General features: G+C 37.5%; 1 protein-coding gene across 2 annotated transcripts in view; it reads right to left on the bottom strand.

The window, feature by feature from the left end:
* Positions 1-13,349, bottom strand: part of LOC150086924 (F-BAR domain only protein 2) — a 726,598-nt gene that overhangs the window by 136,121 nt on the left and 577,128 nt on the right. For both annotated transcript variants that reach the window (XM_090372823.1, XM_090372824.1), the window contains one exon: positions 12,572-12,704. In XM_090372823.1, the coding sequence (XP_090228949.1) occupies positions 12,572-12,704 (133 nt within the window). The remainder of the gene's footprint in view (positions 1-12,571; positions 12,705-13,349) is intronic.

The raw sequence follows: 13,349 nt of genomic DNA, 5'->3' as shown, positions 1-13,349 counted from the left end.
GTGAATAGTTTCAATCAGATTACTGACATCGTAGAACAGATACCAGTAATTGCCAAAAGCAGTGATGTTAATAATATTCATTTTTTTTAAAATTCTGCTTGTAGGTTACTGACTTCAACTTATTAGCTGAAGCAGGAGATATTAATAGTGAGAGAGCATCAGTGTTTAAAGTCATATGTGAACAATGTGAAAAGAATGCATAGAGATATTCCACTGAAGTCTTAATATTTCCAACTTTGGTGTTTTCAATATCTCCACATGCATACAAATTTCTGTGGAATTCTGTATTCCTACTTCTCCCTTATCCAAATACTATTCTGCTCTTCTCTAACTTCAAAAATTCCAGATGATCAGCAAGAGAATCATTTTCTGATGTATGTTAAACAGAAATTGTTCTTTTTAAATTCTTTGGAATGCAAAATTAGTTTAATGGTCCATGAAATTCATCTGAAACCTTATATAGATTACAAAGGTGGAAACGTACTAGAAAATTCTCTTGATAGTACTGATGCAGCTACAAGTGCATATATATTTATGATTCAAAGCTTATTGTCAAATTACAAAGATATCATTTATATTTTATCTGTGAAAAAAATTATTGTGGGTTTCGAGAAAACTGGTTATAATGTTGTAGCAGTTAACAGAAAAAGTATTTCACTATTTACAAATCCTCCACAGTTGAGTATTGTTTATTCTAATCCTGATGATCCTTTATGCCCCCTTTTTTTCTTATAGATGCAGTTCATATTTTGAAATGTATTCACAATAACTGGTTAAAACAACATAACTCTGATAAAAAAATCCATCTTTTGAAGATTCTGAACATCATATAATTTCACTATCTTGCCTTAAAACATTGCATTCCATGGAAACTGAAAAATCCATCAAATATGGTTACAAATTAACATTGAAGGCTTTGAATCCCTCAAGTTTAGAGAGAGAAAGTGTAAAACTTGTATTGCAGATTTTCAATAAACATATAATTAATAGCTTTATTCTTTTAAGTTAAAAAAAGAAATTTACTGTATCATAAAGATAATGCTGATTTCATTAAGATTGTTTTAACACGGTCGTATATAGTGAATGTGAAAACGTCTCTAAAGGTACAAAGAATAAAAAACCGTTACCAAGAACCCTTAATTAAAAATCGCAAAAATGTTTTTCTAAATAAATTTATTGATTAATTAGATGAGAACTACTACAGCCGTTGAGAAAGAATTCTTGAAGTTAAGTAACCAGAGAGATTTCTTTGAAACTGTTGAATTTTCTTTGAATGATGTTTGCAAAAATGGTTATTTTGGAGAAATAATTTTAAATTTGCTAATTAATAACAAAAAAAAAAAGGTAAACTGCAGCTGTTATCAACCCACTGCAGGATGGAAGCCTCCTCAACAATTCATGTTGAGGGAAATGGACCATAATCTGCCATGCTGGTCCAGTGAAGGTGGGCAGATCGACCGTATTTAGCAGCCAGGGGCTTGAACCCCGGTCTACTCAAAGAGCATGTGCTATTGGACTCCCGCTCCTGACCATTCGGCTACAGACGCTGTCTGCTAATTAATACCATTATCAATATTTTTCTCAAAAATTATTGTAAAAAAAAATTATGCATTAAAAGCAGCACATGAACATACTTTAAACATTGAAAAAGATAAATTTAAAGTAAAATAATTTCCGTACAAAAATAGTAATCAAAATTATTAGACTTAATGAATAAAGGTATACATTAGTCGGATTACAAATTAATTAAATGTAAAACCATGGAATTGTCATAAAATAGTTAACTATAAAATGTGTTGTCTTCATTTTTTCAGAATGTTATAATTAACAAAAATGATTACACATAAGTATCAAAACTGTAATTTTGATACTTAGTTATTTTTTCTTTATTATTTATTTTTTGTATCGTCCCTTGCAATACAAATTAGCTTTACATTATGCACAGAAAATAAAGTAGATTTACATTCAACTCTTGCTTTTGCTTTTCTCAATTCTGTGCAGCAATATATCTTTATGTATGGTGTACTTATGACAATGTCAAACATGCAGTGTTTGATGTCAGGCTTTGTTCTTAAGGTGGTGCTGGCTTAACCCCCCTGATGAAACCAAACTCTTCCTATCAAGCACTTCCTAATTCATTCTACAAATATACGTGGTCTCAATTCTAATCTCAACGATGTCCATTTCCACTTGCAGTCTGCCAAACCCCATGTACTTTTTCTGACAGAATCTCAGTTATCGGTTGATTCAACTACTGCTCATCTCAGATGCCCAAATTATTTGCTGTATGATTCCTTTTGCCTCAAAGGTGGTACTTGTGCATATGTCCGTTCTGATATTCCCTGTCAGAGACTTGGCAATTTGGAATCTCCTCTCTTTGATCTTCTCTGGCTTAAAATTTCTCTACCTCATTGTGTCAAATTCATCTGTTGTCTCTACCGTTCTCCCAACTCCTACCCACTTGGAGCTCTTTGACTTCCTTTCTTTGCAACTTGATTTTCTTCAGTCCAACTTTCCTAACAGTGAGATAATTTTCCTTGGTGATTTTAATGTTCACAACTCCAGCTGGCTTCCGTTTTCTAGTCACACCGACCCAGCAGGTCGAGATGCTGAGGCATTTGCAATTATTAACGACCTAGCACGGATTGTTCATTTACCTACAAGAATACTGTACAATCCTAATCATACAGCCAATACGCTTGATCTTTTTCTCACAAACAACCCTTCTAAGTACACGGTCGAAGTAAGAGGTCCTTTAGGCACTTCAGATCACAACTTGGTGATTGTCTCTTCTCCAATGGAACCTTTATGTCATGGCTATTCCCAACCTCGTGTTGTTTGGCATTACAAGAATGCAAAATGGGATGACCTGCGACACTTCTTTTCTTCTTTTTCCTTGGTCGGATTACTGTTTCCAAACGTCTGATGTCAGCGTTTGCTCAGATCGTGTCAGTGAAATTATTCTCGCAGGAACGGAATCCTTTATCCCACACTCCACTTTAAAATCTCGTCCTTTATCTAAACCTTGGTTTTCCAATAAATGTGCTAAGGCTGTTCAAGAGAAGAATGCATATCGTGATTGGCTTGATTCTAATTCTTCAGTTTCATTTTCTGCCTACACCAAAGCTCGCAACAATTGTAAAGCAGTTATTAACCAGTCCAAACTAGAGTTTGAACAGGCTAAGAGTAGAAAACTTGCTTCTTGCCCTAATGGTAGCCGAGCATTCTGATCTCTTGCCAAAGCTATTGGCCGCAACTTTTGCCCATCTCTGCTCCCACCTCTATCCAAACCAGATGGTTCTGTTATCACTTCAGCCAAGGATAAAGCTGACCTGCTAGCATCCCATTTTTCTTCCAACTCATGTATTAATGATCTTGGTAAAACACCTCCCACCATTCCCAACACGCTCCATTCAATGCCTCCTGTGGTCTTCCATCAAAAGGATGTCTGAAGGATTTTGACGAATCTTGATGCTAAGAAAGCTCCAGGTCCTGATGCATTTCTCCACTTGTTCTCAAAACCTGTGCTCCTGAACTTACTCCTATTCTTTGCTGCCTTTTTTCACTTTCTTATTCCAAAGGTGTTTTTCCTTCTGCTTGGAAATTTGCTCATATCCAGCCAGTTCCTAAAAAGGGTGACAAATCCCTCCCATCCAATTATCATCACATTGCAATTACTTCTACTCTTTCTAAAGTAATGGAGAAATCAATTAACTGCCAACTCTTAAACTACCTAGAAACCTTCCGTCTGATCAATGATCGCCAGTATGGATTCCGTCAGTGTCGATGCACTGGTGATATTCTGGCTTATGTTACAAATTTATGGACTAATTCAATGGAAAGGTTCGGTGAAACACAAGTAGTTGCTCTTGACATCTCAAAGGCTTTCGATCGTGTTTGGCATAAAGGTCTTCTAAACAAGCTTCCATCTTATGGTTTGCCAACTGTTTTTAGCAATTGGTTATCCAGTTTTCTCTCTGATCGCTCACTGAGGGAGGGTGATGGTGGATGGCTCTCTGTCTTCTAACTTATCCACTAATGCCGGTGTCCCCCAAGGTTCAGTTCTTTCCCCTACTCTTTTCCTGTTGTATATTAATGACCTTCTTCCATTGACTGGAAATCCTATCCATAGTTTTGCCAATGATAGCACATTGCATTCCACTTTCCATTTTGAGAAACCTTGCCCTGCTCAATCAGCTTTAACTTCTCGAAAATCTGCTACCAATTCCTTAAATGCCGATCTTCAGGTAATTCTCCAGTGGGGCAAAGACAACCTAGTTGATTTCAACCCTTCTAAAACTCAGTCTTGTCTTATATCTCGCAAAAAGGATTCTTCTGCTCCTGTGCTTATCTTTAGTGACACTCCAATTTTTAGGCAAAATGATATATCTCTTTTGGGGATTACCCTGACTTCTAATCTCTCTCTTGGCACAAGCACATTACAAATATTGCTTCCTCTGCATCTAAAAAACTTGGTTTTCTCTTTCGCTCTCGGCGTTACTTGTCTTCCAAACAGCTGCTCACTCTGTATAAAAGCAAATCCACCCTGCCATAGAATATTGTTCCCACATCTGGGGTGGTGCCCCTAAAACCTCTCTTAGGCTTCTTGATTCCATTCAGAAGAGGGCAGTTAGGTTAATTAATGATTCATCTCTAACAGAGTCTCTCCACTCGCTTTCTCATAGATGTACTGTTTCAGCTGCATGCCTCTTCTACAGATACTTCCATGGGCACTGTTCTTCTGAATTGGCTTCTATAATTCCCGCTCTCTCTTTCAAAACAGTCCGAACACGTGCCGCCACCAGCCAACATCCATTTACTGTCCAACTTCAAACTCACAGAACCAACTTTTCATCTTCCTCATTAATTCATTCAACTTCCAATTTCTGGAACAACCTTCCTTCATACATATTTCCTGAAAATTAAAATCTACCGAAGTTCAAGTCCAATGTCCACAAATATCTTTTTTCATCTTCTCAACCTCCAACCCAAGCACGGTACTAAGTACTATAGGTTCTAATACCTCTCGTGTTTGGGGTTCACATAAAAAAAAAAACTCATCATTCTGTTAAAAATGGTAAATGGACTTTACCAAATTATCCATATTGGAAAGATTTGGGTAAGTAGATATTTTTCAACTGAGCCTCTCTCTCTCTCTCTTTACAAATGCTTAAAATTTCTCTTTTTCATTGAAACAAACTTAGTCCAAGGCTGAGGTTTATAACACGCTGCCTGAGCTTTTTTCATTTCTAAAGCGTTATATCTTTCTTGCATGCCAACAGATTAGAATTTCGCCATCAATTTGAGAAGCAGAAATTTCAGAAACCTTACTTTTGTGACAATAATTCAATCTTATCATGAAAAGAACAGTAAGAGGACAATTAAGAATTCCAACGGTATGTCACATGAACACAATAGAAGCATTTCTTAATTGATCTGCTGATTAATGAATTTTAAGTAAAAGTACCAGCCTTTCCACCTTAGGTATAACTGAATTCAAGTCCTATCATTTGCAACTGCAATGATTTGTAAATAATTGCAGTTTCAAAATCAAGAATTTAACCTACTCTAGCAGGTTAGTAATAATTTTCTAGCAGATTATGATAAAACACTTCCTCGTTCATTTCACAAATATTAGTATTAGCAATTGCTACATGGTGCAAGGAAGCCCATGGCTTATGCTGCACTAGCCAAAAATAATAATAATAATAATAATAAATAATAATAATAATAATAATAATAATAAATTAAATAACAATAATAATAAAATAACAAAAAAATAAATAAAATAAAATTATAAGAACAAAATAATAATAAGAAGAAAAAAATTTAAAAAATAATAATTAATAAATAAAAGAAAAGGAAACGGACAACCTAAGTGTTTCCCCTCCTCCCGTAGGTAACTATCTGGCTGACCTTGGAATTTCCCCAAACTGTCAGCCTCCCATGTAGGTGGTAACTTATTCCAGTAATTTATAACTCGCTGGCTAAAATAAAGCTTCCTGCAATCCAGTCTAAACATCCCTCCCCCCAACTTGAAATTATGGCCCCTATTTCTAGAATCATTTTTAACTGTGAAAATTTCGTCCTCATTCATTTTGCTTATGCCTCTCAGAGCCTTAAACACCTCAATCAAGTCTCCTCTAAGGTGCCTAGTTTCCAAGCTCTGCAACCCACATGAAGTCTTTCCTGATATGGACACCCTTTTGCCGATCTCACCAGGCAAGTTACCTGTCTTTGGTCCCTTTCAAGAAGCACAATGTCTTTCTTTAGGTGCGGTCTCCATACTTGAACACAGTATTCCAAGTATATAATGGGATTGTGACATCCTTATCTCTGCTAGCAATTGTTTGATAAATCATCAATAGGACACCATGGGCCTTCCTTGCAACCTGTCTACAATGCTTGGAGAACTTCATGTCTGATCGTATCATAACACCCAAGTCCCTTTCCTCCACTACTGGCTTTAGTTCAACTCTGCCAAGTGTATAAGTTATTTTGGGGTTACTGTTCCCCAGGAGCAATACTTTACACTTTGCTGGATTAAAGCATAGCTGCCATTTTTCTGACCATCCCTGAAGTCTATCTAGGTCATTCTGAAGAAGCTTTGCTTGGCGACAATCATTAACTATTCTACCCATCTTTACATCATCTGCAAATTTAGACATCACACTTTCTGTCCCTTCATCAATGTTATTTATGAAAATCTAAAAGAATAGTGGTCCTAATACTGATCCTTGGGGAATCCCACTGCTTACATCAACCAATTCTGAGGAATAACCATTTATCACAACCCTCTGCCTCCTGCCATGAAGCCATCCAGCTATCCATCTAAGGACTTTCCCTGTGGTTCCAACCTGTTCCAGCTTATAAGGTAACCACTCGTGTGGGACTGAGTCAAATGCTTTGCTGAAATCCAAATAAACAATGTCGAAATTATTCCAAAAGTCAAGCTGTTGAGTGGCTCTATCAAAATAGCTATTAGTTAAACTTGATTTTCCCTTTACAAAACCATGCTGAATATCCTTCAGAATTCCTTTTCTATCTAAATGATCCTGAATTCCAACTTTGATCACTGTCGGCATGATTTTCCCTACTACTGAAGTTAGACTAACCAACCGGTAATTTCCAACTGCACTCTTAGAACCACCCTTATGTATTGGGGATACATTGCTACTTTTCCAATCCAACGAAATCACCCCCGAGTCCAGTGATGCTCGCATAATTAGCCTCAATGGTTCAATGCAATCACTTGCCGCCTCCCTTAAGATTATAGGGTATATGCCATCAACCCCAGGTGCCTTAGTGGCCTGTAGTCTCAAAAACTTTTTTATTAAATAAATGTGGACATCATTAATTACATTTTATTCAAATTCACTCCCATAATTTCTCATTAGTGGAGTTATTAGCGGAGTCCATAGGATTTGGTGTTGGGCCCACTGTTGTTTTTTTATATTTATCAATGATATTGATGAAGGTATATCAGGCTTAGTGTCGAAGTTTGCAGATGATAAAGAAAGGTTAGCAGGGTTGTTAACGACAGTAATGGCAGTGTGCTACTGCAACAGGATCTATAAAATTTGGGCAGATGGGCTGAGAAGTGGCAACTGAAGTTTAACATTGACAAATGCAAAGTGCTGCATATGAGTAGAAGTAACCCCAAAGGAACATACCAACTGTGTGGTAATATACTTAGGGTAGTAGAATATGAAAAAGATCTGGGAGTAACTGTGCAGTTGGATATGAAGTTTTCTGAGCAATGCAGACAAGCTGCAAGAGCAGGCCATGGAGTTTTTCCAATGATATACAGGAATTTTGCTGGCAGGGAAAAGGAGGTAATTATCCCTTTGGATAAAACAATAGTCAGGCCATACCTTGAGTACTGGGTACAGGTCTGAAGGCATCATTTTAGAAAGAATGTAGATTTGCTTCAGCAAGTACAGAGAAGAGCAACAAGATTGGTGAGGGGGAAGGATTGTTGTTTGGTTGTTTGGTTTTTAGGAGCATTAGCAACTAAGGCCATATTGCTCCGGGATATGCGGTGGTCATTCCCTGACCTTTCTGCATCCTCCGTATTTGGTGGTGACGGGCTTGAACCCCGGTATAATCAAGAAGCGTGTGCTATGCACTGCTGCTCCTTCCCACCTGGCTACGGAGGCGCCTGGTGAGGGGAAGGAAGGGATCCTCTTACCAAGAGAGGCTTAAGTTCTGCAAATTACAGTGGCTGGAGACTAGGCACCTGTGAGGTGATCTGATTGAGGTGTATAAGGCCTTGAATGGATTGAGCACACTGAATTCTGATGGGATCCTTCCACTTGTTCAGATTAAGAACCTAAGGGGGCATAAATTCAAATTAAGAAAAGACAGTTGTAGAATAGATATGCGGAAATTTGCCTTTAGCCAGCAGGTGGTTAATTGCTGGAACAAACTTCCATCTGTCGTTGTGGAAGTTGATAACTTTAATAAATTCAAGGAGAAACTGGACAAGCTTTTAGAGGGAATGGTTGTGTGATTTTTTTTTATTTATTTATTTTTTTTATTATTATTATTATTATTATTATTTATTTTTTTTTTTTTTTTTGTCTGATGCTACATAAGTTCATACATTTGCTTTTTTTCATCACATGCCTCTATTACTATGTGAAGAGGTGAGTGAAAAATTCAAAAGGTTCAGGTTAAATGCTATGCCTAGATATTTTAGTCTCTTTGAGGGAGACATGCCTTGTTTGAAAATCAAGACCCCAAAGTTGAATTTTCTAAGGTTTCAGAAAACATTCAACATTGATAAGAATTTATGATGTCCTTGCCTGTTACAGGGTCAATATATGAGGAGGAAAAGAAGACATCTGTTCAGATATCCATTTATATGTTCTCCACTAAAGTAGTACCTACAAAGTCAGTATCAACTACATCATGTTCCATTACTTTTAAAGCCATTCACAGAAGCCAAGAAATAATTCCTCATATCCTGAAGACTTTCCCACTAAAACTTCCAATTAAACTCATTACTCATCAGCAAGGTGCATCAGTCCCAGCAAGCAAAAAGAGTCAGATATTAAGGAAAGAAAAGGTTATTTATGGTATAATATAATAAAATCACTTCTATACCACATTATAAAACATGTATATTTATTTTAATTTTATACTTAGACTATAATACAATAAAGTACATTACACTGACATGCAGTCACCTATAAAAGGAAAATTCAACAAACTTTCTGACCTATGAAACCTCAGGAATGCATTAAGTTCATTATTCGAGAACTGCCAGTAGTTATGAAGACAACATCTAAAGATAGGTTCCAGTCAATCAATTGTAAAAATTTAAAATTACTAGAGCATCATATACACAATCTATAGTGACGGACAAAAAAACTGAATCACTTGTGAATTTTGCAAATAATGTTTTGCGCTGCATTGTGGGTTGCAGAAATGTTTGAAATGCATTTGTTAGATGGGATATACACTGAGTGATCACTAAATTATGACCACCTACCTAATACTTCGTAAGTCCTCCTTTTGCCCTCATTACAGCAGCTATCCGAAGTGGCATTGATTCAACAAGATTTCGGAAGCGTTCCGGAGGTATGGTCAACCAAGCAGTGTGTAACGCGGCTAGCTATGGAGGTGATTGGTGTATCCAGAAGCCTGATATGCATTTCCATAGTGTCCCACAAGTGCTCTATGGGACTGATATCGGGAGAGTTTAGAGGCCAATCAATATGCTGGAAGTAAGAACTGTGTTCCTCAAACATTTCCTGCACATCAAGTGCCCAATGGCTCGGCACATTGTCATCTTGGAAGACACCATCGCCACTGGAGGAAAAAGTGTAACACAATGGGGTGTACACAGTCGGCAAGCAGTTAGGATAGCGGTGACCACTGATATGTTGTTCCATACGCACCAGGGGTCAAGTTCCTGCCAGTGAAACATGCTCCACACTATACAACCGCCTCCAACTGCACTTTTGATACCATGCATGATGGATCAATAGCCTCATGTTGTTGATGCCAAATCCACACATGACCATCCATGGTGTGGAGTAAATAATGTGACTCATCTGACCAGCACACCTTCCAGTCTACTAATGTCCAACTTGCATGTTCTTTGCAACAGGCAAGTCTTTTATGCCAATGAACCTTGGTTAGCAGAGGATGCCGTAGGGATCGTCTGCTGGTATAGCTCATATGTGCGAGCGTGCAACGCATAGTCATGCCAGATATTGTTCCGGGTTGGCCCATGTTGTATTGGGTAGTCAACTCTTCAACAGGGCTGCACCTGTTCGCCTGTACGAGTCGTCAGGACCCGATACTCACCTCTAACATCAACCTTTCGCTGATCTTTCCAATTTTGCTGTTGGGTCACTGTTTGACCATTTTGACGCCAGTCCTGGTACACTTCAACTACAGCAGCTCTCGAACACCCCACCAGTTCAGCCATTTGGGAAATCGAGGCTTGTTGTTTGTTATCTGGTTTTTAGGAGCATTAGCAACTAAGGCCATATTGCTCCGGCGATATGCGGTGGTCATTCCTTGACCTTTCCGCATCCTCCATATTTGGTGGTGATGGGCTTGAACCCCGGTCTAATCAAGAAGCGTGTGCTATGCACTACTGCTCCTTCCCACCTGGCTACGGAGGTGCCTGGAAATCGAGGCACCAGCTCATTGAGCTCCCACAATCTGTCCTTTATCAAAGTCTGATAAATCCTTCCTTTTACCCATCATGCTCAGAATTTTACTACCTACTGAATCACTGACACCTTGTCTATGCTATGTAGGTCGACTAACTGTGCACTCTCGTACCTCACGCAGTCAACGGGTCACATTCAGTTTTCATAGGGGTGGTCATAATTCAGTGATCACTCAGTGTGTATCTCTGTGAATGAAATCCAATAAAAAGACTCCACCTGATATACCAAATTGCCATAAATATCTTCCCAAAGGATAAAATGCGTAATTAATGGAAATATGAGAGATCATGCAAATGGCAATCATGACAATCAAACACATTTTATTGTATTTATGTGTACAAACTGAAATGACAAGTTAACGTAATAGCATTATGTACTGTAAATCAGCAAAATAAGTCTTCAATATTTTGTTGTTCCTCCTCAAGCTGCAATTACAGCCTTGGAACAATTTGGAATTTATCAACTTCTGGATATATGGTTGCCCAATTTTGTGGACCACACCCTTACAATGCTCTTCTGCAGCTGAATCTTACTTGTTGGCTTCTTCTGAGCAATTTTAGATGACATTATGTACCAGCAATTTTCAATAGGGTTCAAATCTGACTGTTGCCGGGCCAGTCCAACACTGTAATGTCAGCATTTCTGAGGTATGACTGCACCTTAAGGCAGAAAAATGAGGGAAAACATTGGTGTAAGTATCTTTAAAGCCTTGTGGGACAAGAAGACAAACTTATCATTAAATCTAAATAGTATAAAATTTACCAATTTTGCTGTGTGGCAAGGTACTGAGTCCTGTTGATAAATGCAGTTTTGGACGTCTGTGTGGTGATCCCTAATAACTGGTTTCAGGCACTCCTCCAAGATAGCAGTGTAGGTTTCTGCATTCACTTCACCATTCCATTAATAAACTTAATTTGCCCGACCCATTTGCTTGTTATGCATCCCCAGACCATCTCACCGACAGGAAACTTTTACAATCAGTGTTATGCAGTCAGGATGGTCTGCCTCCGATTTTTGTCTTCTGACATATCGCTTCCCATCCGAGCCATCAGGTTGAATTTCGATTTGTCAGAAAAGAGGACTGTGTCCCATCGCTCTTTTCCATGAAACATGTGTTTTAGCCCAAGCAAGTCGCTTCTTCCTCATTTGTTGGGTCAACAGAGGCTTCTTCTTTGGCTGATAGGCATGCAGACCACATTCCGAAAGCAGTCTTTGGATAGGTTATGCATTTGTTTCAACATCTCAAACCAGAGGCCATCTCAAAGTCGAGTTTTAGATCAGGAGCACTAGCATGGCGATTACGAAGGCATAGTCAGTCTCTTATGGCCTGATCCAGGTCTTCTCATCACATCACTGGTTTCATGCTTTAATTTCAGCAGCTGGGATAGTGTTGACTGGCAGCAGCCTATTTTATCAGCAATAGCATGCGTAGAAAGCCCTTCCTGGGACAGAGCAAAAGGTGTACTTTTTTTTTTTCTTGGTGTCAACTGAACATGTGAGCCATGCTTACACCTCCGCAAAACAGGATGCTAATGAGCGTGTATATCCTTACAATGCCTATTTATAGAAATGGCTGATGCAACACCTTGAAATTACTGTCTGATGCAATAGAAGTATTATCTGCACAATATCTTTGCTTTGCAACAAAGTATTTTTTTAAAAAGTATTTTATTAAATTTTTGCGAGCTCAAGGAATTCCCCTATCCGTAACAAACAAAATGAATGTAATCAAACAATATCTTATATGTTTCACTACAAATGTTACTTTTTTTAAGGTGATGCAGTTTTTTTGTCCACCCCTGTATTAACAATAAACTTTATAACCTATACGGTAATTCAATCTTAAAAAAAAAATAGTTATGATTAACTGCCTGACTTACATGATATTTCAAAATATCTATATTAAAATATGAAGCATTTGGTGTCTGTTCGTGCTGTTTTCTTAATAATCCCGTAAGTGCTGGCATATTGAATTCATACACATACTGTTCTGATGTACTCTGGCTGATATCCCTAAAATGAGAAAAAAAAACTTCATAAAGATTATTCATTATACTGATATTAGTGATTAATTGTAATTACCTTTTATCAGAAATATATAATGGATACAAGTTTTTTTAAACATAGTTTCATACTATGAATTTTGAATATTATTGTAAATAATAATATTCTTGATTCTGTGTTGTGAACATTTTCATTTACCACAAATCAAAGATTCTGATACGTTTTCCTCTTATGAAACACTAACACTTAACAGTCATGTTTTTTCAAAGAAAATGTAAAATCTGCACTTTCTTTTTTGTAAACTTGCTACATTGAGCATGTCAAATATGCAGTCTGATCATGTTTTGTTGGTTCACTGCAGCCGCAGCAGCAGCAGTAGTAGTAGTACTGCATTATATAGTGTGGGTCAGTGTGATCCAAATACTCTCTAATTCTAGCAGAAATTATTATATATATATAGTACCAAGTATACATACATTGACTACATACACACAAGTTCAACAGCTGTTTTGGATTTTCTAATTTGCAATCAAGTGGTATAATAACTGGTAATTGAAGTGATTAGTATTGATCTCCTTCATTTAAACCAGACAATCAATTATCTTTGTCTCTGTATATACATGAAGTCAATCTGATGCTATTTTTATCAACTAA

This window comes from Mastigoproctus giganteus, chromosome 4 (genome assembly GCF_048544385.1).
Source record: "Mastigoproctus giganteus isolate SK-2022 chromosome 4, ASM4854438v1, whole genome shotgun sequence".
NCBI lineage: Eukaryota > Metazoa > Arthropoda > Arachnida > Uropygi > Thelyphonidae > Mastigoproctus > Mastigoproctus giganteus.
This window is presented reverse-complemented; position numbering and strand designations above follow the sequence as displayed.